The sequence below is a fragment of the Ambystoma mexicanum genome, chromosome 5p, assembly GCF_040938575.1.
Source record: "Ambystoma mexicanum isolate Mex_15411 chromosome 5p, UKY_AmexF1_1, whole genome shotgun sequence".
Classification (NCBI taxonomy): Eukaryota; Metazoa; Chordata; class Amphibia; order Caudata; family Ambystomatidae; genus Ambystoma; species Ambystoma mexicanum.
In genome coordinates this window covers 429,461,866-429,484,782 of record NC_090930.1, presented here as the reverse complement: position 1 = coordinate 429,484,782, position 22,917 = coordinate 429,461,866, and the positions used below count along the sequence as shown (strand labels likewise).

Genomic DNA, 22,917 nt, shown 5'->3' with positions numbered 1-22,917 from the left:
TGAATGCATATTTGCAGCCTCCATTTGATTGAGAACTCTGAATACCACCCATAATGTCTCCTGCAGGGCCAAACCCTGCAGAATAAAAGGAGAGTCAAACATGCAGCTGTTCGCTAAGTGGGCTTCACCTTTTACTTGGCACTTCGATTGATTTGGAAAGGCTGGGGAATTACTTTTTTAAGTAGTTTTTTTGTTATTCGCGCAGCAGATTCCAATATGTAAATGTTTAAGTCATTGGAGCGGTGCTGTGATGACTCCTTTTGTGTTTCAGTGCCTTGCTTCAGTGCCTTGCTAAAGCCAGAAGGCTAAAGATGGGCAGGCCCAAAAGGACAATTTGAAAGTACAAGTACACACATCCCAGTCTCCCCTCACAGTGACGGCATACTATACTTTTGGGCTAATCTTAGTTACTTGGGCCCTGCTGAACAAGCAATACCTATTAATGCACAAAAATACAAACTGTGCTGTTATTGAACAGTTTCTTTTGTGATAATGTTTTCCTTTAGGGGTTTATGATATATGATATTTTATTTGTATCGCGCTCGTACACAGGTGTTTCAGAGCGCGACTAGGCAAGGGAGGGGAACATGGGAGAACAACAAAACACAAAAAACGATCTTACTAGGCCCAGTGACATTGAGAACCCGCAAGTGCATGGGAAAGGGAACAGGGAGAAAAGTGCATGGAAGGAGGAGAGTGGAAAGTGCAGAGCAGAGGAGAGCAGATAAATAATAATAAATACAAAATAAAAAGAAAATGGAGGCAATAAACAGTGCTAGTGCAGCCAAGCAAGTGGCAAATGCTGTGTTTAAGGCATCGGACAGAGCAAGTCTGATAAGTGCAGAAAAAGGAGAAAATGGGGGTGGGGGCTGCATGGGTACAGATACAGATGGGTTCAGATGGGTACTGCCTCCTGGCCACCCCAGTGCAAGGGGTGGCCAGGAGGCAGTACAGGAGGGTGGCAGGGTGAGCAGGTACCTGAGCCCAGGACACAGAGGGTGGCCAGGTGCACAGTGCCAAGAGAGAGCAGATCAGCAGGGGAGAGGGGAGCAAAGGCAGAAGCAAAGAGGAAGGTCTTGAGGTGCTTCCGGAACCGGAGATGGTTCTCCTCAAGTTTTAGAGTGGCAGGAAGGTTGTTCCAGAGGGAGGCCCCGGCCGAAGATAGAGATCTACCCCCAGCTCGTTTCTTTGAAAAACGATTGACCCGGAGGGAGTTAGAGGTAGAGGAGCAAAGAGCTACAAACATGTTCTGTAGACAACAAAGAAAAGAAATACAATAAAGAATGGATATACATGTTTAAAAGTGTATTTTTAATTTACAAAGTTATCTTCTTGGCCGTTTAACTTTATTTATTAAAAATGCAACCATCTGGCTCTGTATTTCGGCCCAGCCGAAAACTTGTCAAACTATTCGGTATTCATCCGAATACTTACATCTACTTTTCGGTCCACCCCTAATAACAATAGCTTTTTTTTTCTCTGCTTCGTATTTCACCAACATACTTTCTTTATATCAGTTTGGTATTCAAAACAATGATCAGAGGTCAGCGGTCGCATGCAGAGCATACCAGGGTAACCCTTCACTGGTAAACTCACCAGCTCTGCTACACGCATCCATGCGAACCGCTGCCACCGCTAACTCTGCTTCTTCCTTTGCCTCCATCTGCTCAGCAGGCTGCTTCCAGACTTTTGTGGCCTGCGCCAAACAGGAAAGGAGCTTCCCTCACTCCTTGGGTCTGCAGGTGCTTGCCAGCCACCCGGACACTGCACACCAACAGGAGAGCCTTTCCCACTCAAAGGAAAGCTGTCCGCAATGCTGCTTCCTGCTGTGCAATCTCTGCAATTTAGGTCATAAACCTGGGAGACCCGCTCAGGACCGTCACCCGCTTTACCAATAGTGGCAGCTCTGGTGTCTCCTCTACTCTTCCACTTGTGCTTCTCCTGCCACTGCAATGGGTGGTCTCTGCAACCCCACCCTCTTGTTCTAATGGCCTGCACCTGACGGCCTTATTTATCCAAAGGTCCCACTCAGGTGTGGGTCATTAGAACCACTAGACTGCATCTTGCAGTTTAGTGCCTCTGACTTCCTCTTCCCCATCCCAGTACTTAGGGCATTGCGGGACTTGAAGTACCCATTGTGATCTTTGTATTTGTATATTTGTATTTTATTTATGTGTAGAGTGCAGCCAAGCCCTTAGGCAACTGGGTGTTAGTCTTACAGGTGACAACAGACATGGCATTACAGGCAAATCACAGGTGAGAAAATTACAAGTACATGGAATACACAGAAATAGGCATATCCAAGGGGAGGAAGGTACATCATATAAGGATAATTATTACAAGTGAGGGGCATATACACAGGAAGTAAATGGTTGCAATGACAAAAGTGGAATAAAGTATTTACAGCAGATATTATGACCTTGAGGGGTCAGAGTCGTCTGTGAGTTCTTATTCAGTTTATATGACGAATAGGTTGAGGTCCTAATCTTTTAACTTCATACAGAAGCGGGAGAAGGATGGTTCCTCTCTTATTGGGGTTAGGAGGGCATTCCATTTCTTAGCAGCGAGGACTGGGAAACTAACACCGCCTGCGTGCTGTTGATTGAAACGAGGAATGGTGACGCCGTGCGCTTTGTTTCTCTCTTCCAAAGAAAGCACTTTAATATTATTGGATTTATTGTGTTTATTAAATGAACTGTTCGGGAGAGGCTTAAGTGGTTTAGATGTTTGTTTCAGATTTAAGGGATAGTTATATCTGTCAGAATTCAAGGTATTAATGTTTTGCTTGCCAACTATATAATTGCTCTGGTATTAATAAGAGTCTTTTTTACCCTCAATGGGGCTATCTTTGTGAAAGGAAGTTTGACTCTGCCAACAAGCCGTCAAATATTCTGCCACCATATAAATCTTCCTCTCTGATGAAGACAAATACTGCGTCTCTCCTAACAGAATCCTCTTGTTTCCTTGGGGGCCTTCTCCTTGCAGGTGATCCACCCAGCTAACATTACCCCCAGGGTTAGGATCAGGTAGCGGCTGCCTTTCTCTGGCCACCTGGGAGCAGACTTTAGGCAGGGATTTTTGTCAGGATTCCGCAGGATTCTCTTACTCACCACATTAGAAAAAATATGCCGCCATCCGGGGATGGGCCTCGGATGCTGGAACAGCAGGTAGTGCATGTATCGTCTCCCCCACAGTTCCAGCCACCTGAGATGTCAATGGCTGGTCCCCGGGTGTGAATTTGAGATATAATTGTAATTACTAGTGTACGGTCTGAAAAGCTCATAGGATTATCATCATATGGAATCCATGTTTCTATCAGAAAAGCAGGTCCTTCCTTAATTCTATATTTACGTTTTTATTAAGAATCTATTTATGCTTCTGACCTGAAGTTTACCAATAGGTATTGATGGTGTTTCGGGCCTTTCTTGTGTAAGTGGATTTAGAAACGTATGCATATATAATTTTTTCAGGCGGTAGTTTTTGGAGCGTGGAGGAAAATGATTGTCCATATTAGATGGACAAACATTCAGAAGTTGGTACAGTCATGTATGAAGGGTGACATAGTACACACATTGAGAAGTAGAGAGAGATATTGTATGGATGTTACCAACTCCATATAGGACTAAATACGAGGGATGAATTTATTGATGCTTTAAGGCGCAAGATTTGCTGAAGGATTTCTTCCTTAATTGTACAACAGACATGAACACCAACATTTCTAGGCATTTGAATAATAGGTACTTGAAGTACAGATAATATTGAGACTTTTTCAGGCTTTAATCCTAAATCAATTACCTTTTTTTAATTAATTGTTATTTGTTATTATTCAAATACTTTTCTGTGTAGTAAGTGTGGGTTTGTATTCGTTGCACCCAACCAGATTTGAAAAAAAATCATGGTGGCCTTCAAGTTTCCAGACGTCATGACATTCGAGCCATGACACGGTGGTATATTTTTATGCTGAAAACAAGCGTGCCACGAGTACGGGGTGTTTGGAAGTACTAATACAGCACAGATCAAATATGAAACACTGAGATAAACAAAAGTGATTTCAGTGACCCTTGAGTATTTATCAGCTTTTCAGATATACGAGTGAGTTTATCTAGATGAACACGTGTTTATCTCCATCTATAACACATGGTTTCATTATTCATGCGTCATTATAGTTAACACAACATGAGTCTGGTCACACAAATATGTATGGCAGTAAAAGAAACTCAGTAGAGAAGAGTCATATTAAGTACATTAATGAACAGATTTAATTTACAAAGGGAATCATTCCAGATATTTTTTTTCACAAATCAATGTTTGTTTACACTCTTCACAGGTAGGTTACAGTTGATTGACGTCCCTCTTTAAAGAGTTGTGCTTCGAAAATGGAGCATTTGATAAACGTTGAAACAAAAATAAGGGTGGGTTATAAATCTTGTTTTCCAATAAAAGGCCTGATTCACAGAGCATTTTCCAATGGGGTTTTGCCATTATAAAACGCTTCTGTGAATTAGGCCAATGATCTATAATTGTTCATGAATTTTAAATTACACTTTATTCTGGTCGGTTTGAATAGTGTTTGCCAATTTTCCATTTGAACTAGAGGAGCGTTAAATAACTGCACTTCTGTCAAAAATCTCCCTTTATTTTTGTATTGTTTGAAATGAGAGTTCTACAGCTGTGCACTAAAGGTTGTTTCGTCAAAGAATTGATTTGTTGAGAGCCATAATAAGAGTGTAGCATGGATTTACTTTCATGTCTAGTTCGTTAGATGATCATGTCTGTTCCATTGAGGGTGGACACTATATTTGAACTTTTGGCAAGCTCGTGACAGAAGTTGAATCATTGATTTGATCTGGAAGACTTACAAAGGCAATGGAGGGATGTGATGCATACTGAATTGAGATGTCATTTGAACACAAACAGGCATACATTGTTGCAGTGGCCAGGATTGTTTTCACCTCCTGCAGGTTGAAACACGTGTCGGTTTTTTGTAGATGTAGGGTGTGCAAGTAAGGTGTTGAGATAGGATTTATGATTTATTTACACACACATCAAGTCCTGGTTTTGATTTTGTCCCACTTTAGTAAAAATAACTTCATGTCAGCTTTTGGTTACAGTGTTACTGTGGCAATAAGACCAGAGGCGGCGGGCCAATACTGCCCCAGGTAATGCCCGGGGCCGTAGTTATAGGCCTGAGCGTAGCGAGGGCCTTAACGAAGCCCCCGGGCATTACCTGCGGCGGTATTGGCCCACCGCCGAGGGTCTTATTGCCATTAGTACCCCGGCCCATTAATGGCATTTTTTTCTGAAACACGTTTGGGAACAGGAAAAAAAAAAAATGGCCACCGCCATGGAAAGGGAAAACGTAGTCTGTTTTCCCTTTCCATGGCGGCCATCAGGAGCGGACGCGCTGGGAATAGAAGTGTTCCCAGCGCGTTCGCTTCCAATACCAGAAAGAAAAAGAAGGTAAGTGGGGTCAGGAGGGCGGAAGGGAGGGGATGGGGAGGAAGAAAAAAATAAAAATAAACGTACCTCGGTCTCCGGCGGGGGATGATGGAAGACTCCAGCAGTGTGGAGGCTTGGAGCAGGGATGGCCCCGGTCCGAGTCTCCACACGGCTGGAGGTTTCCATCGTCCCCCGCCGGAGACCGTGGAATAGAAGGTAAGTGGGGTGGGGAAGGAGGAGGGAGGAAAGTCTTGGGGGAAAAAAAATCTTACCTGTTTCCCCGGCGGGGGACGGAGGAAGCCTCCAGCCATGGGGAGGCTCAGAGCGGGGATTGCCCCGTTTCGAGCCTCCTCATTGGCTGAGGGGATACCACGCCGCTCGCTGGGAACAGAGTAGCCGGCACGCACGGCATGGATGGGAATACCGTGTGGTATGGCTCGCAAATGAGCCAATCACCACACAGTATTCATGTTCAGCCGTGGTGCCGGGTACTAATGTGTAATAATGTATTTGTAAACATTGTTGTAATGATCATAAATGGTAAACAGTGCAATATTTAGATATTGCCCATAAGTCAAAATTAATAGCTATGCATGCAGATTGCTTTATGTCATCATGCACTGAGGATTTGATTGCAGTGAATTGAAGTTATCTTTGTACACACGTACATCGCCATTTATAATGTAGTTCTACTTGAGGTAGAACGCATGTCACATCTATTTCCACACAGCCCTAACCCCTCGATCACTTGCGACCAAATGAGTTTCCAAAAGAGACTGTGTATTAAGGTCAACAGACACAGGTGGAAGTAAGTTCACATGAATAACCAAGTGGATGATAACAAAACATCTGTACAATATCTACAACGGTTTGTTAACAGGGTGCTCCTGCCCTGAGTAGTTTAAGCAAAGTATAGTTCTTTGAAAGCTCCAATGTCTATGGTTAAGTGGTAGGTGGCACACACTGGCCTTCCTGGGCATTGTCCCATGCCCCATGTTCGGATAACAATTGATTTCTTCTCTGTCCTGCATGGGGTTTCAGGCTTCAGTCATTCGTTTCTCAGCTGCCCAGACAAGGGTGCTCGCAAGATCTCAACTAGTCACTGCCTCATGTTTCACAGGATCCTGTAATACACACGGATGTCTTAAAAGCACACGGCTGGCTCATGGCCTGCAGGAGCCCAACACAGACTCTGACTTAGTGGCTATTTGATGCCCAAAGCTGGGTTCATATCTTCAGCAGGTCACAACCAATGTCCTTCTCTGTTGAGCCCAAGATGAAACAGATAAAGACTTTTTCTCCACTTCTGTGTCTTGCACTCTATCTGTTTTTCTTGCTCTCTCACTTCCTGTCACTCTCTTGCCTGATACTTCCCGATTTCTCTCTGCTGCTCATCTGTTCTTCCTCCTCGTTCTCTGTTGTTCTCTCCTCCAACTCTGTCATATTCCAAACTTTTCTGTTCCATTTTTCCTTTTACTCCTCCTTGATGTTCTCGGTCTCCTCCAACTACAACCTCAGCATTATTTATCTGCACAATCTTTACCTCGGTTCTATGTCATTTCATTGCGGTATGTTTTTTCACAGGGTTTTTTACCGCAGATTTCTTGTTCAAAAAAACCCATCGCATTTTTAATTTTTTATTTTTGGGTGATTCCCCCCCCAAGCCCTCATCCCCTTTAATTTTTTTTATCTATTCGCAAACACCCACACCCAATATTTTTTTAACCCCCTCAAAAAAATTTGATTCGTTTTTTCGGCAAAAATTTGCAGTAAACTACCCCGCAAAAAAACATCCCACAATGAAAGGATGTCGTACCCTTCACCTCATCCTTGATATTGTCTCCCAAATGCTATCTCACCCTCGTCTATCAGCGTTTCCTCTTCTTCCTTGATGTTCACTCCCTCCTCCGACTCTGGCCTTTTCAATAACCTCCTCACCCCCTCCACATTTTCAATCTTTCTCCAAACTCCTCTGCCTGCACTTACTCCACCTTTCCTTCTACCAAGCCCTGGGAGAGAATGGGGGTCATTACGACCCTGGCATTAAGGGTTTAACAGCGCCGTAAAAGTTGTCGGCGCCGTTAAACCCTTAACGCCTGATTACCAGGTCCCTTTGCGGCTCCCGACCTTAACGACTGGTCTGGACCAGCCGTTAAAGTAGGGACCCGCAAAGGGACTTCCGAGGTAATTACGGTACCGCAATTTGCGGTACCATAATTACTGCCTTCCCCAGTCCCATTGATCCCTATGGGGCAAAAATGGGAATGGGGAAGGGCCAATGGTAAATGGGGAATTACCGCCCCTCCAACCTTGGAATGGGGCGGTATTTCCCCATTTACCATTGGAGGACTCGTTACAATACTGGCAGCAACCATGGTGCTAATAGCGCCATTGGTTACCGCCAGTGATGTAATGAGGGCCAGTGTATTGAAGACAGCTGGCCCCCATCAGCGAAGGAAGTGAGGCAGAGATTGATTCCCATCTCCTGAACTTGTGTGCTGCTTTTGGAATTGCGTGCTTGTTGCAGTCCTGTGGCTCTGCGTGCCAAGATGAAAAAAGGGGAGCAGCCCTCTTAGAAGCAGGTGCCCACATCATAGCAACGGGTAGACTCCTTCACAGCTTCCCAGGCTTGCCTGCCTGCATCTGCACTCTCCAATGTCTACTCTGCAGGACTCCAAACTCATGAGTGACTTTCTCTCTGATTCCCAGGCTTGGAAGCATCCAGTAAGATTGCAATGGCAATCTCAGCCTTGTCTGGGTTACATGTCTTTATAATGAAACATTTTATGAAGAATGTACTTATAACGAAACTTTTATAACGAAACATCTAACATTATTCTTTTCTTTTTTGTGAGCCCCCAACCCTCATTTACCACCCCAAAAATCCACCCCAACCATTTCCCCACAAGATTTAAACCTTTACCCCACCCTTAAGTGCATTCTTCATAAAATGTTTCATTATAAATGATTCGATATATGTTCATTCTTATAACATGTTCGTTATAAAGACTGCATACCCCTTGTCTGTGTATATGTGTGATCCACACTCTTGGACTGCTCACAGTGGCATGGGGTTTCCATGGCTAATCCTACTATGTGGTGAGTGGATTGAGGCCTGCCTGAAAGCTTTAGAAGGGAGAGTTCGAGAGTGGGGAGGGGAGAAGGCCCCCGGGATCTCCCATTTACTGCCTCTGTGGTCAGTGTGGATTCCTCATTCACGTGGGCAGTTTCCTGCTGGACACCTTTAAGGGTGGCACCGTCCCCTCCAGTGGCAACAGAGCAGACCAGAGTGATGAAAAGCACCTTTTTGCGACAGGATTGCAGAAATATTAGACGTGCATGGGAAAGCTTCATGTCAATAATAGCAAGCATTGGGAACAATAATAAAGCAACCAGTGACCTGCTCACCCTGCCACCCTCTCGCACTGCCTCCTGGCCATGCCATGCACTGGGGCCTGTATCTGTACCCATAGAGCTCCCCCCCATTCTTCTTCTGCACTTATCAGATATACCCTATCTGACTTACCTTGCACTTTTCCACTCACTGGCTGCACTACCACTGTCCTTAATCACCTTTATTTATTTATTCATTAACTTATTATTTATCTTGTTTCTCTCCTATGCTCTGCACTTTCCAATTCCTCCCCCTCCCATGCACTATCCCTTTTTTCCCTTCCCCATGCACTTGCGCGTTCTCAATGTCACTGGGCCTAGTAAGATCGTTTGTTTTTGTTTTCTCCTCTGTTCCCCCTCCCTTTGCCAGGTCGCGCTCTGAAACACCTGTGTATGAGCGTGATATAAATAAAATATCATATCATATCAACCAAGAATCAACTTTAGTGAATTGTGCTGCACGTCTGCATCTATTACCTGCACCCAAGAGGCTCCAACCTGATTATCACACGCTCTTAACTCAACTGAAATGGAATCCTTCCAAAGGCACATTTCCTTTGTCACTTAACTCCATTTTAGTATACACTGCTGTGGCAAATACCATGTCTCGCTAGGCTTTAGTTACTTATGAGTAGATGATGAAAAATTTCATGATATTGTTATACTCTCTTTTTTTCACAGTTCTCTTCTTTCTAAATACATTGTAATTGTATATGAACAAGGGCCATTCATAGGCCTTTAAGTTTCCGAATGATCTAACAAAAAAGTAACTAGCATACTAGGCCTGACAGCTTTTCTCCTAGTGCAAGTACCTGAAGCGTATCAGGCGAACCAGATAAGGGAGGGGAGACAAAGGGGGGACAAGACAGAACTCACTTGGCCTAGTAAATTCAGGTCATGCAACATGACCTGAATACATGGCAATAAAACCTTATATCAGAACTCGGATTTTGCCTCAGAAGTCCCAACAGTTAAATAAGGCATGACTTAAAATGTTTTATGTGCCCAGGAACTCACATATTAATGCATGTTCATTTTGTCGTGTTTCACTAGCTAATAGATCACATGACGAAATGCCGATGAATTCTGGATAGAATAATAATATCTTTGTACCTTCTTCTACTGGTCAAGGTATCTTCATTTTCGATGTCGGCAACCCTGGTTTCTTTCTTTTCAGCATACAGGTCTTCGGGAAGTTGTGCTGCTCTAGAATGCCTCTGTTTTGGGATGCTACACAACTTGTGAATCTATAAAGAAAGACAGGCAAAATGAAAAACTATTTAGAAAGAACCACAATACGTATAAACGAGATAGATGGACCTGTACCATGTTCCCATTCTTCACTGGCTAAATGCACTTCTGGATAGAGAAATACCAAAACGAACGTTGCTAGGAGAAGGCACAAAAAACCCTGTTATGTCATCTTGCTTTGCAGACATTATTCACCCAAATGAATTGGTGTTCATACAGAGTATTCAGAAACATGCAGATTTCAGGCATTTAATTAGGAACAAAAATGTGATTCCATCACAAAAGGTATCTCCTTTGGTCAAGGCTGTCATGCTGAAAGGATTTTCAAGCCCAGTCTCAGCAATGTAATACTTTACATATGGGAGGCCATTCATGTACAAAGGCAGAGGCTCTGAGCAGTCTGAACCAGTCCAATCCTGCTATTCGTGTCTTCTTTCAGATGCTCAAGAGCGTCCGCGCTCCTGACAACTCTTACAGTGGGAGTTAGAATTTGCTACACAACTGTGACGAGTTGGATTCTTCTCTACAGGAATACAAGGATGAGTGGGGTAAAATGGACCACTCAGCCCTCACGCTTCTACAAACCAAAACCCAATGCAATTATAAAGGTAAAACAGAGACAGTTGAGATATACCTCCTTCACCTTTTGTGGCAACGTGGGATGAGGGATGGCAATGTCCTTAAGAGGGGTGTGAATGTGATCCAGTGGTGACCCAAACAACACAGTAACAGAGTCCAAAATAAAGGGAATGTCCAATCATATACTGTCATTAGACACACCATCTGCCAAAGAAATGAAATAGAAAACACTATACAACAATCCACCCATTTGGAAGGAAAAAGTGGAAGCAACAGTCCGAAGAACGTATCCTTTTGAGCGTAAGTACAGGGCTGATAGGCAAATACCAACCACGCAAACTATATGTCTTTGGTGAAGTAAGGTGACGAGGTGACGTAACCAGTCTGTAGGTTCCAGTCTGGACCGAGGAGGCAGTTCATGGGCAACAGTACCTGGTTTCGGTTCTTTGGTGGGGTGACTATGTCAAGCCCAGTGTTGAATGTTGCTGCATGTGGATAAAGCATGGTTTGGGCATTTTGGATTGTGTTGGCCCGAGTGGCAAGCGGGTCGTTGAGCAGGGACAAATGTGGTTGCTCTGTGCAGTCGAAGAAGGGCTCTCAGTGATGCAGGCTGGGGTGGTGACAAGATTTCTTCGCAGTTGGGCCAGGCAGAGTCAGGTTTTAGCTGCTGGGAGGGGTCAAAGATGCGTGATGCTCCAGCAGTTTGAGTCAGCAAGTGATTGTTGTCGAAATGGTTATGTTGGGTAGCCAGTGTGTAGGTCGGTGAGGTCACCATTCCAGAGCTTGCTAGGTAGAGTCATTGTAGTTTGGGTACAGGGGGGCATATCTGAAATGTTGCCTGTGTGCTGCCGAGACTTGGGTGTTGCTGCAGCTGTCAAAAGGGAATCTGTGACGTCTGAACCTGCTCTGTGCCAATAGTGGAGCAGGCACTACAACTCAGGATACTACTGCAGAAGGGCACAGACACCCTTGCTTTTTCGGCACAGTACTTATGAAGGGTGAATCTGATCAGCTTTACACCCTTGCCAGATGACAAATCCTCCAACAACGATATTGCATTCATCATCAACCACCATGACTCTGATTCACAAAATAATTTTGAAACAGGTGATGGGATGTGAGCCGTCAGTTGCACCCTATTCTGAATGGAACGGCTGTATGTTCGCTGATCCCCAAACTAGAGGTTGACACATCAAGTGATTGACACTGACTGATTCCCATTTGAAAGTGCTCAACATGGAACCAATCTACGTGAATATACTTACTGGTCGCCACTGCAATAGACATGGTTTGAAAAATGTACATTGCTTTGAGGGGTTCCCCCATGAAAAGACTGTCCCAGACACACACCACCTTCCTGCCAACCTTACCCTGCTGACTCCCTCACATCCTATTCCGCCCAGTATCACCTAGATTTGCATCTCAATCCCCTCTTCTGCTTCAACTTCCTTTTTTCCCCAACACCATCAGTGCTTGTTAAAAACAAGCACCAAAGTGATCTTCCATGCTATTCACTGACATGGAAGCACCTGCCGGCCAGATGCACACGTCATGCAGCTGAGTATCTATAAGTACGTCCGGTACCACTCTGGCTAAGTTGACTTGTGCATTTCATAAAGTCACCTAAGTAAAAACAGAGCATCCTCCTCTCTTTTATCGCTTGTGTGATATTTTGAGACTAGGGCAAAGTGAATGCAAACTTTTATCAGTGGTCGAAGTGGGTGGAGGCGGTTGGGAGCGGTGCTCCTCTACTTTTTTTTATTACGTTTTACTGTTCCTATACTTTTATTTTAAAAATAAAGTGTTCTGGAATGGTTTTGTTTTCCAATAATAGTGTAGGAAGAAGTTGAAACTTGCACTTCAGTGCGCTGCACTGAATGTTCCCTTAAACAGCAGGTGCATGTGTTGGGGCTTTGCATTGTACGCAGGAGGGGGCATGGTGATGAGGTTTGTGTGGAGCAGAGGCAGGCCAGCAGTGAACATAGTTCCACTACTTCTTTTTGTACACTTGGACCACTGGCATTTATTCTGCGGTAACAACGTATAGTTAGTCTAGGTTCTTGCTTTTTTCTCTGTGGAAAAATGGGGGGAAGAGCAACATCACTTTTCATAAACTAAGTCTTGCCTTTTGTGCTAAACGTAGCCAAATAGCCCCAGAGATGATTAAACTGGTTAAGCACAAAGTTTTGCTCCACGACAACACATTCTACTTTTCACGTTCATTAATACTGCTCGAACTCTTCAAAAAGTGTCAGATGGGCATTTGCAAGCCATCTCTGTCGTAAACACAAGACCACATGTACATGTTTGCGGGTCTTTAAATGGTGCTGATTGCCATCTCAGCTGCATTGCCAATAGGGAACACACATTTAATCGCAACAGAAATATAAAAATAATCTCTTGAGCCGCTGCCCAGCTACGCAAGGAAGTGATTATTGTCTGTATATTTGGTGAGTGTTGGTCTGGCAAGTCATACGGCCTAATTGACAAAGCGTTTTTCCATGGGATTTTCCAATTAAAAATACTTTTGTCAATCGGGCTTATAGTACTTTCTCAGTTTCTAACGATGGAAACAGAAAGGTATTTCTAGTGTGCATAGTTATTGCCCTACAAATAGTGAAAACATTCAAGTGTTAGTGCCACTCATGCAGCAAATTGAAATTAGTATGTCTGGCGTGGACTAGCCCCATACTAAACATGTTACAGATACTATTTCTATTGCCAGGCATACCCATGCCAAAATGTAGGCTAAACTCAAACTGCACAAGATAAGTCCACTTTCATTTCAATGGAAGCACTGTCAAACCAAGGACAGTCAATGGTCACCATCCTGTCACAAGTCATCAGCAATCATCCCCACAGGGGGTGCATTACGTTGTGGCTGGGGAGTAGACTATGCACTTTATTTCTAAGAGAGTGTACATTGCATGTCTTTGTTTTTTTGCTGGTGCAGTGCATGGATAACAGTAGCGTATGTAGGTAGACTTTGGGTTATTCCAAGGGCCTTCACTGGGAGGAGTGCGTGGACCAGCAGGGTTTTTACTAGCGAGTGCCTACATGAAATTTACACGGAGTGAAAAAGGAGTAACCTGAGTTCGAATCAACAACGCACATGTGATAGCTACTGTATGATCCTCATCAGTGGAGCAGCTTGAAGGATGGGACGAAGTGAGCTGGAGACCTTGGCACACAACCATAAATACAATGGGCAACACTGAATTTCCAGTAAGAGAGAGACCCTTTGTCCAGTCTGTAATTAGATAAGAGTACCGGCGTGAAGCCCTAGAGCAACAGCATATGAGCCTTACAAGCCCTGTTTTCCCCATTTCATTGTATAACTGCTGAACCCATATGCATGCATTAGTAATGGCCGAACCCCGAACCCTCACCCATAATGATAGGCTCACAACTTGTTTCAAGTGTTGGCAATAAAAAGGCCGTAGGATTTTATTGTACAGATATGGGTTATGACAATAACAATATCACATATCATGATGGTATCATACTTTTGGGCACCAGGTCCTGAGGTTACCCCCTCTGACCCGTGCCGCCTTCTTGTGTCCCACGACTTGTTGTGGGCACCGTACAGTGCCTTGTACTTCTTTTTGTTCTTCTCCCCTTTTGTAGGGTGGGTGGGTTCTGTGGTAAAGAAGCAAGAAGATTTGGAAGACACTGAGTAAACAGTGAACCTCCTGTTTGCTTGGGTTCCCGTTCAGGGTCCACAAACAGATTGTGTTTACTCTGAGCATGCTTCTCTCATTTATAGGACCCAGGGAGGCCCTGGGTCTTTGTTGTGTATGTGGTGGGGGACGCTGTTGTCGCAGCCCCCAGCCGGATAACCGACTGTCTGACCCCCTGGTGGGGGCAGATCTTTGAACCTGGGCCCTGCCTGATGGTTGTTTCCTTGTGGCGCTTTAGCACCTTGCTGTTTGGAGGAAGGATGCAATGACTGGTCGCACCTTACCCTTCCGTGGCTTTTGTGCTGCCGAGACTGCGTGTCTCCGTAGCTAGGGGGAGAGGAGAGGAGCAGGCACGGGGGTTTGGGGCTGCCCCTCTCCCAGCTGCCAATGGTAACAGCAGTTACCCTGCCTCGCTTGTGGGATGCCCTTGCAGCATTTCCCATAACTGCTGAACCCATATGCATGCATTAGTAATGGCCGAACCCCGAACTCTCACCCATAATGATAGGCTCACAACTTGTTTCAAGTGTTGGCAATAAAAAGGCCGTAGGATTTTATTGTACAGATATGGGTTATGACAATAACAATATCACATATCATGATGGCATCATACTTTTTGGCACCAGGTCCTGAGGTTACCCCCTCGGACCTGTGCCGCCACACACGGGCAGGTTCCCGGCTGACCGTGATCCCCCAAAGGTATGCCCTAGAGACAGCCCCTGTGAGCAAAAGTTGTATTGATTTCCCGAAAGAAATGCTCCATGCCCTGCTAGACAGATGGGTGCCGTCATGGAGGAAAAGGTCTGGGTTGCCTAGTGTAATGGCTGGGTGTTTTATGAAACCCAGTCCTCTTGTCATACAGAATCTCTCTATCGTCCTGGTCAGTTTTCTTCTAGATATGTCTACAGATTTGTAGCAGTTGGCCCCGAGCCATTTCTTTCTTGGTAGGATGGCTGAGAAGTATATTTCTGTCCCCCTCCAATTGTGTGAAATGCCTGCTAGGGAGGAGCAGATTTCTTCGCATAGGATTCGTCTAGCTGTGTTAACTAGATCGTTGCCCCCTAGATGGATGATCAGGAATTCTGGGGGGTCCCTGTATGCCACCAGTTCTGCTAGTGTTTCGTGGACGTCAGCCCAGCGTAGGCCTCTGTATCCCCACCATGAACTAATGCTGTTTGTGAACGGTGGCCCTTCTTTGGTCTCTTCAGCCCATCTACCTGTCCTGAAAATGAATGAGTGGCCAACTATCCATGCTGATCGTAGTGTGGTCCTCGATTCATCTGTTGTTTCTGTGGTGGTGGGAGGTGGGGAAAAGAAAGAAAATTTTAGGGCGGAGGATATATCAATTTTGGTCTGATATATCTTTTATAACAGTCTGACTTCCATCCCCCTATGTTTTTTAGTAGTTGCGGTGCTAAACCTCCTTGCCATGCTGCGGTGGCGGCACCTATCCTGAAGGAACAAGTGCCGAATTGTTTGGGATCCCACCCTGCTCTGCTGATTGCTTTTATCAGCACTCCTTTAAATTGGTAGCGGCTTAGGGCAGATGTATCCTTGTGTATTAAAAAACTCCTCCCTACTTTGGGTTGTTGCGCGTAATAGAGGTTGGTGAATGCAAACTGGGCAGTTTGTTGCCTCATCGATGCAACAAATATTGATGGTTCTTTTTGCACCCATTTTCGACTGTTGCATTTCTATGTTAACACTCTCTTGCCTCACCCTGATTTCCATGACGTTCAGGCCGTTTGTGGCCTTGGTGCTGGAAGCGATGAGTTCTCCCACCCGGAAAGCCCCAAAGTAGGCTAGGAAAAAAGCTGTTTTAAATAACGTTATCTCGTATGGGTGCCATCATATGGCTTCCAAATGGCTTGCTATCTGCACCAGTTTGCTGAAATCAAGGGGTCGGTGCGTGTCCACTTGTGGACCCTCTATTCTGCCCCATCCCTTCATTGCGTACGAGATGAGGGCGTTCTGGGTGGGGTCTGAATCGCCCCGAAGTTTTTGTAAAGTATGAAATTGCCACCAGGTGTCTTTTTGCCCAATCCCTTTTGAAACCTTGTTCCCGTGCCCATTTTAAAAATACCTCTACATCTTTAATCGTTATAAGTTCTATGTGGTTTACACCTGTGGTCTTAAATACTGTTTGCAAACACTTACTCTACTGCGTTGCAGTGGTGCTTGTCACCACCCTCTCTGCAATCTCTGTTAGGAAGCCTGTGAGGTTGTTGGCACCCGTTGTTGATGTGCCTGATTCTCGTTGGGCATCCCGGCCTGAGCTCTCTGGCGCTGGCCTTGATGCCAATGTGTTGCTGGAACCCCTTTTAGAGGTGCCTGCTTTCTATTGGTCATCCCGGCCTGCACTCTCTGGTGCTGGCGTAGATGCCAATGTGTTGTTGGCACCCGTTTTAGCGGTGCCTGGTTTTCGTTGGGCATCCCAGCCTGTGCTCTCTGGCGGTGGCGTTGATGCCGTTATTCTTGTCTTCCCATTATTGTCCAGCATTCTGCTGGTATTGGCATCATCTGTTCTTGGGCGTGCAGCGCTAGCTCTCGGAATCTTGCCCACTGGAAACGAGATAAGGCATCAGCAATTTTATTGTCTGCCCCTGAAATGTGCTTTGCTTTGAGTACAACGTTTACTTGTAGTGTGACTGTTGTAATGGCTCGTAATACTTTTAGTACTAGAGGGCATTTCGTAGACCTTCTGTTTATGAGCCCACTACAGCCATGTTATCACACCAGATCAAAAGTTCTGGATTCGCTAGTCGCCTGCCACAGATGTGTAATGTTAGCCAGATGGGGAATATTTCTAGTAGGGTGATGTTTCTTGTCCACCCTGCTGTTTCCCATGAATTGGGCCAGTGTCCTGCCACCCATTCAGAGTCTAGTATGGCTCCAAACCCCTTGTTCTCAGCTGCATCGGTGTATAGGACCCTGTTTGACTGGGTATTTAAAGGCGTTCGCCAAAGTAAAACCCTGTTGAAATCTCTGAGAAATTTTTCCCATGTTTCCAGGTCTTGTTTCACCTCTCTGCCTAGCCGGATATGCAAGTGTAGTTTGGTGAGTGATTTGATTTTGAACTCCAGGCTTCTGGCAAATATCCTTCCTTGAGGTATTATTCTGGATGCGAAATTGAGGCTGCCTGCCAAGGATTGTATTTCCTTTACGGTCCCCTTTTCTCTCATTATCAGGTTTTGTATTTTTGCCAGGAGTTCTGATATTTTCATTTGGGGATTCTGCAGAGTCCCTTTGCTGAGTCTATTTCGATGCCCAGAAAAATTATGTTTGTGTCTGGTTTGGTGGTTTTTCCCTTCGCTAGGGGAACTCCCCACTGTGCTGCCATGTGCTCGAGATTTGCTAAAGCCCGGCCGCATTCCCTGGAGTTTGGTGGCCCTATGACCATGAAATCGTCTAGGTAGTGCACTATTTTTGTCCCTGGTCTCTGTTTTAGGAAAGCCCATTGGAAAAAGGAACTGATTTGTTCAAATAGTGCACAGGATACTGCACACCCCATGGGGAGGCATCTATCTACGTAGAATTTGTTGTTAAAAGTGAAACCTAGCTACTGCTGTGGCTCTGGGTGGACTGGCAAGAGTGTGAAAGCAGATTCGATGTCCAGTTTGGCCATCAAAGCATTTCTGCCGCACTGTTGTATGAGCCTTACCGCCACTTGAAAATGAGTGTAAGATACCGCGGATTCTGTGTGTGGGATGCCGTCGTTTAAAGACTGGCCTTTAGGGTAGAAGAGGTGATGAATTAGTCTCATTTTTCCAGGTTCTTTTTTGGGGACCAGGCCTAGTGGAGATATTAAATAGTCTTTTAAAGGCATGAAGTCCCAGGGACCTGCTACCCTTCCCAGTTGCAGTTCTTTCTTGATTTTGGTTTCTACTATCTGGGGGTTGTCCCTGGCTGACTTTAGGTTCATCAGGATGTGTTGTGACCCGGTGCCCTTAAATGGGATGAAAAACCCTTTGGTGAAACCTTGGAACATTATCCTGCTGGTTTCCTTGTCAGGGTAGCTGTTTAGGGCGTCCCTAAAATTGCCCGGGTTGATGGGGGTTAGTCCTGGTTTTAAAACTGGGATATAATTCTTTCTTGACTGGTAGTCTGGTGCATTTGCTTGCTGCATGGTCACCGTTGCAGTTTGTGCAGGCGTGTTTGTACCAGCATTCTTTGCCCAATGTACACTGGTTTTTCCAAAATTTCTGCATGGGATGTTGGATTTGACAGCCTGCTGTTTGTTCTGTCTGTGGGCATTATTCTTAGCCACCAAAGGCTGGTTCCTTCGAAAGGGCTGCTCCCCTTTTTTGGATTTATCATTGTCATGGGATTTGCTTACTTGGGAATTTTTGCTATTTTTGGAAGAAGACTGCGTGGTATCTTCTTCCTGGAGAGGTTCGGCGTTGAGGGTGTATAAATCGTTCTGGACTTCATCCCACTCAATGGCCGGCCTTTCTGACATGCTCCTCCTAAATCTAATGTTGTATGCAAGCCATGTCTTCCCCCTCTGTGTTACTTTTACTTCCCTTATTTTATCAACGTATGCCCAGATCTTCCTGCCATCCAATGGGAATTTTTCTTCATATATTATTGCTAAAATGGCAAAGGCCTGTAACCAGTTGTCCCAGCTTTGTTCGACCTGGGCGTTTCTGTCAATAGCTTTTTCTTCTATTTTTTTGGGGTCTCTGAAAGCGTCTTTCACCTTTGCGCTGGGCTTCTATTAGGGAAAAGATTTCTATAAATTATTTTGCCCATATGGCTTCTTTGATTGTGGTATCAATGTTCCATGCCAGGCATCTTTTGTATCTATTTAATATCTCTGTTTGGAAGGATTTCATTTTCTGGTCTAATTGTGCGTTACCGATTGTTACAATGTCAGTTGTATTGCTGCCGGGTGTCCCTGTCGCGCCCGTGTTGTCTGTGCCTGGGGTTGTCCATGCTCTTAGGGCACCTGTTGGATCAGTTGCTGGAGTTGTGGAGGCTGTTGTATTTATAACTGTGGGGGCTATTGGCAACTGCTGTGCTTGTTGTGGTTGGATTGCTATAGGTGGGTTGACAACCATTATTGTAGGTTCTATTGCAATGGTGGGGTTTGAGGCCCCAGGTTCCCTTGTAGGCGGTGTCTGTTTCCCCGTTATTTCTACCATTAGATGCTGTAATTCTGCTACATTCTCGCATAGTTCTGACAATTGTTTGGTACCTTTTCTGGCGCCTTTGGATATTTTTCTCCTTTTTAACAGTGCAGAAACCTCCTCCTGGCTGGGTGGGCTGGTAATTCCTTCCCTGGGTAGGCCGTACATGTTTTCTCTAACCCATGCCCATCCTTGTGCTCTGCCGCTTCAATGGCTGCTAGCAATTGTGGTGATTTGGGCTTCTGTGCCGGTGTTGGGGATGCCCGTGTTTTTCGTTTGGGCCCCATGCTTTTCTATGCCTGCTATAGGAAAAAGAAAAAGGGGTTTTATCAAGGAGTTAAACCGTTGTTATCGGCAAGTTCTTTGCACCTGTTCTATTTGTTGCCCGTGCTGGGTAACTGTTGACTGGTGCCTTCTTGCCCAGGTTCAGAAAATTGGGCAGCCCCCAGGTTTGGTTTACTGGATTTACATTGGTTTCGCTGTGAGGCCGCCCTGCAATATTACAGAAATTATTTTAAATCTGCAGTCTTTGGGCCCGCCGCGCTTGGAACTGTGTTCGCTAGCTCTGCGTGGTTGTAAAGCAAAGACGAGCTCCCAAGCTGGCTTGTGACTCTGCCCGAGTTTAAAACTGCATAGTGTTTTCTTGCCCCGTCTGCCTTATAAACGCGGGGGTTCTGGTCCACTGTAATCAAAAACTTCCGGACATAAATGTCTATTTATCCTCCCTCGTAGCCCCAACGCGGTGGCTCAACTTAAAAGTGTTGAATCGGAAGCCGTCCGTGCCATGCTTGTTCGTGTGCAGTTTCTCCCTCATTCGCACTAGTTTTGGGGATGATTCCGCGGCACGCGTCTTTGTTTGTTTTGTTTTGGACATGCTCGCCGCTCGCTTTTCGTTCTATGCCGAAAATGTTGAAGTTGACCACTTCCGCGCTGGCCGCTCGGTTGCCGCTTCTTCCTTCGTTAAAGCTGTATTGCAAATGCTTTGAACAGTACAATGTTCAGGAAGGAAAAAGACACTGCGATGTACAGTGAACTTCAAGAATTGCTAAAGAAGCAAGAAGATTTGGAAGACACTGAGTAAACAGTGAACCTCCTGTTTGTTTAGGTCCCCGTTCAGGGTCCACAAACACATTGTGTTTACTCTGAGCATGCTGCTCTCATTTATAGGACCCAGGGAGGCCCTTGGTCTTTGTTGTGTATGTGGTGGGGACCGCTGTTGTCGCAGCCCCCGGCCGGATAGCCGACTGTCTGACCCCCTGGTGGGGGCAGATCTTTGAACCTGGGCCCTGCCTGATGGTTGTTTCCTTGTGGCGCTTTAGCACCTACTGTTTGGAGGAAGGGTGCGATGACTGTTCGCACCTTACCCTTCCATGGCTTTTGTGCTGCCGAGACTGCGTGTCTCCGTGGCTGGGGGGAGAGGAGAGGAGCAGGCATGGGGGGGTTGGGGCTGCCCCTCTCCCAGCTGCCGATGGTAACAGCAGTTACCCTGACTCGCTTGTGGGATGCCCATGCAACATTGCCCAGAATCTGGATTTCCGATACATATTGGGAATCTATGAAGAAGGGACAATCATTCACTCCTGTATTTTGCTATCATATGTGAGAAGACACATACAAGGTAGGCTATGATATTTTAACTGATCACACACCTTGCCACTCAATGATTACGAATTTAGGCTAGCTCACACTTACCACTATAGTTCAGCGACCCAGGAGAATGGATGAATGATGTCATGTTTGTGACCTCTAAGTAATGGTAGTAGTTGCTTTATTGATGTCCATTGTCAAGGCATGGGTCCCTTACTCGCTGCGCCACAGGGAACCAGGCTGCACCTCACTGAGGAGGTCCAACAAGGCTGAAACATGTCTGGGGTTGCTTGGTTTTCTGTGCAGAGGGGACCTGGCCTAGCAGTTCGGGCTGGGCTGCTACCTTCGGTGGCGGCAGCTGCTGACTGATTTGCACATGGCTGGTCCCCTTTTGCAATGGCGCAGACGGGCTAAAAAACGGTGGTGTGGAAGGTTGGCCCAGAGCAATTGCCAGTGGTTTAGATTCATTCGAAACCTTCCACCCATCACTTTTGTGGTCAGTTTGTTTCTCCTTGTGAGAGAGGGTATGCCCAGACGTGGGTCCCTTGCTCGCGGCGCCACAGGGAACCAGGCTGCACCTCACTGAGGAGGTCCAACAAGGCCGAAACATGTCTGGGGTTGCTTGGTTTTCTGTGCAGAGGGGACCTGGCCTAGCAGTTCGGGCTGGGCTGCTACCTTCGGTGGCGGCAGCTGCTGACTGATTTGCACATGGCTGGTCCCCTTTTGCAATGGCGCAGACGGGCTAAAAAACGGTGGTGTGGAAGGTTGGCCCAGAGCAATTGCCAGTGGTTTAGATTCATTCGAAACCTTCCACCCATTACGTTTGTGGTCACATTGTCAAGGCATAGGCAATAGGTAAGTGATTTTCAAACCTTTGGGGTAAACTATCAGGAACTCAGTTGGCAGCCCTTGGTGCACAGATAGAAGTTGAACATCAGGGTGTCTCCATGCACACTATGCATCATTAGTAGGCACTAGTATAAACAGATTGCACTTGGTTTGTGCCACGGTGTTAAATGGATTCGAACATTTTTAATTCTCATTCTAAATAGTATTTTGGTATATATGGAAAACAACTTATTTTGAACCAATGAAGGACCCTGGTGGTGGCACATTAGTCTGTAAACCCTCGACATGTTGGTTTGATTTTCTATGACAGATCTGGTGGTGAAGATTAAAACAACTGTACACAACACTACATTGTAGAAATTATTGTTCTATTTTCTACAGATTAAGCTCCTGAACAAAGGGATTTAATATCCGAAACGCGTTAAGCATAAACTGAACTCCAGTATCTAATACTAATTGCAACGATAGTATGACATATGATACTTGATATATTTGCAATACATGTACAAAACCTTTTTGAAAGTGACTCGTGTGTTCTTTTCTATAGGTTTTTCTGCAAGTATTTGGCACCAAAGTCTGCAGGGGATAGGGCTAATAGATTGGGCTGTTTACTTTTTGCTCATTTGTCTACTGATTTGTGTCAAGTCGGTTGTTCCTCCTCTGCACCCAAGTGTTATTAAAATTATCACATTTAATAGCAATTGATTGAGTGCACTGTAACGCTTTCTATTATTCTTACATTTACCAGGGCTAGAGGATCAGGCAGCAGCTGCAGCAGTGTTGGAGATCTTCTCCCTCACACCTCTGTGGTTGTTGGGCTTTGGAGCTGGGGCTGCTATCTTACAGGCTGCGGTTCAGCAGGGACCCAGCCATCTCAGCAGAATCCCCACAACAATCATTTCAGGGTGCAGGAGGGGACAGGACACAGGGCGAAACACCCAGCAACAAGGCTTCAGGGCAAAGCAGAACTCAGAGCACGATTGGATGTAGGAAAAGGGTCCCTTGAAAAG

General features: G+C 45.4%; 1 protein-coding gene across 2 annotated transcripts in view; it reads right to left on the bottom strand.

Annotated features, from left to right (window-relative positions):
* Positions 1 to 22,917, bottom strand: part of GPC3 (glypican 3) — a 3,708,166-nt gene that overhangs the window by 1,729,440 nt on the left and 1,955,809 nt on the right. For both annotated transcript variants that reach the window (XR_011274182.1, XM_069612831.1), the window contains exon 4: positions 9,946 to 10,079. Coding sequence is in view for 1 of the 2 variants with exons in the window: in XM_069612831.1 (XP_069468932.1) it covers positions 9,946 to 10,079 (134 nt within the window). In the remaining variant the exon portion in view is untranslated. The remainder of the gene's footprint in view (positions 1 to 9,945; positions 10,080 to 22,917) is intronic.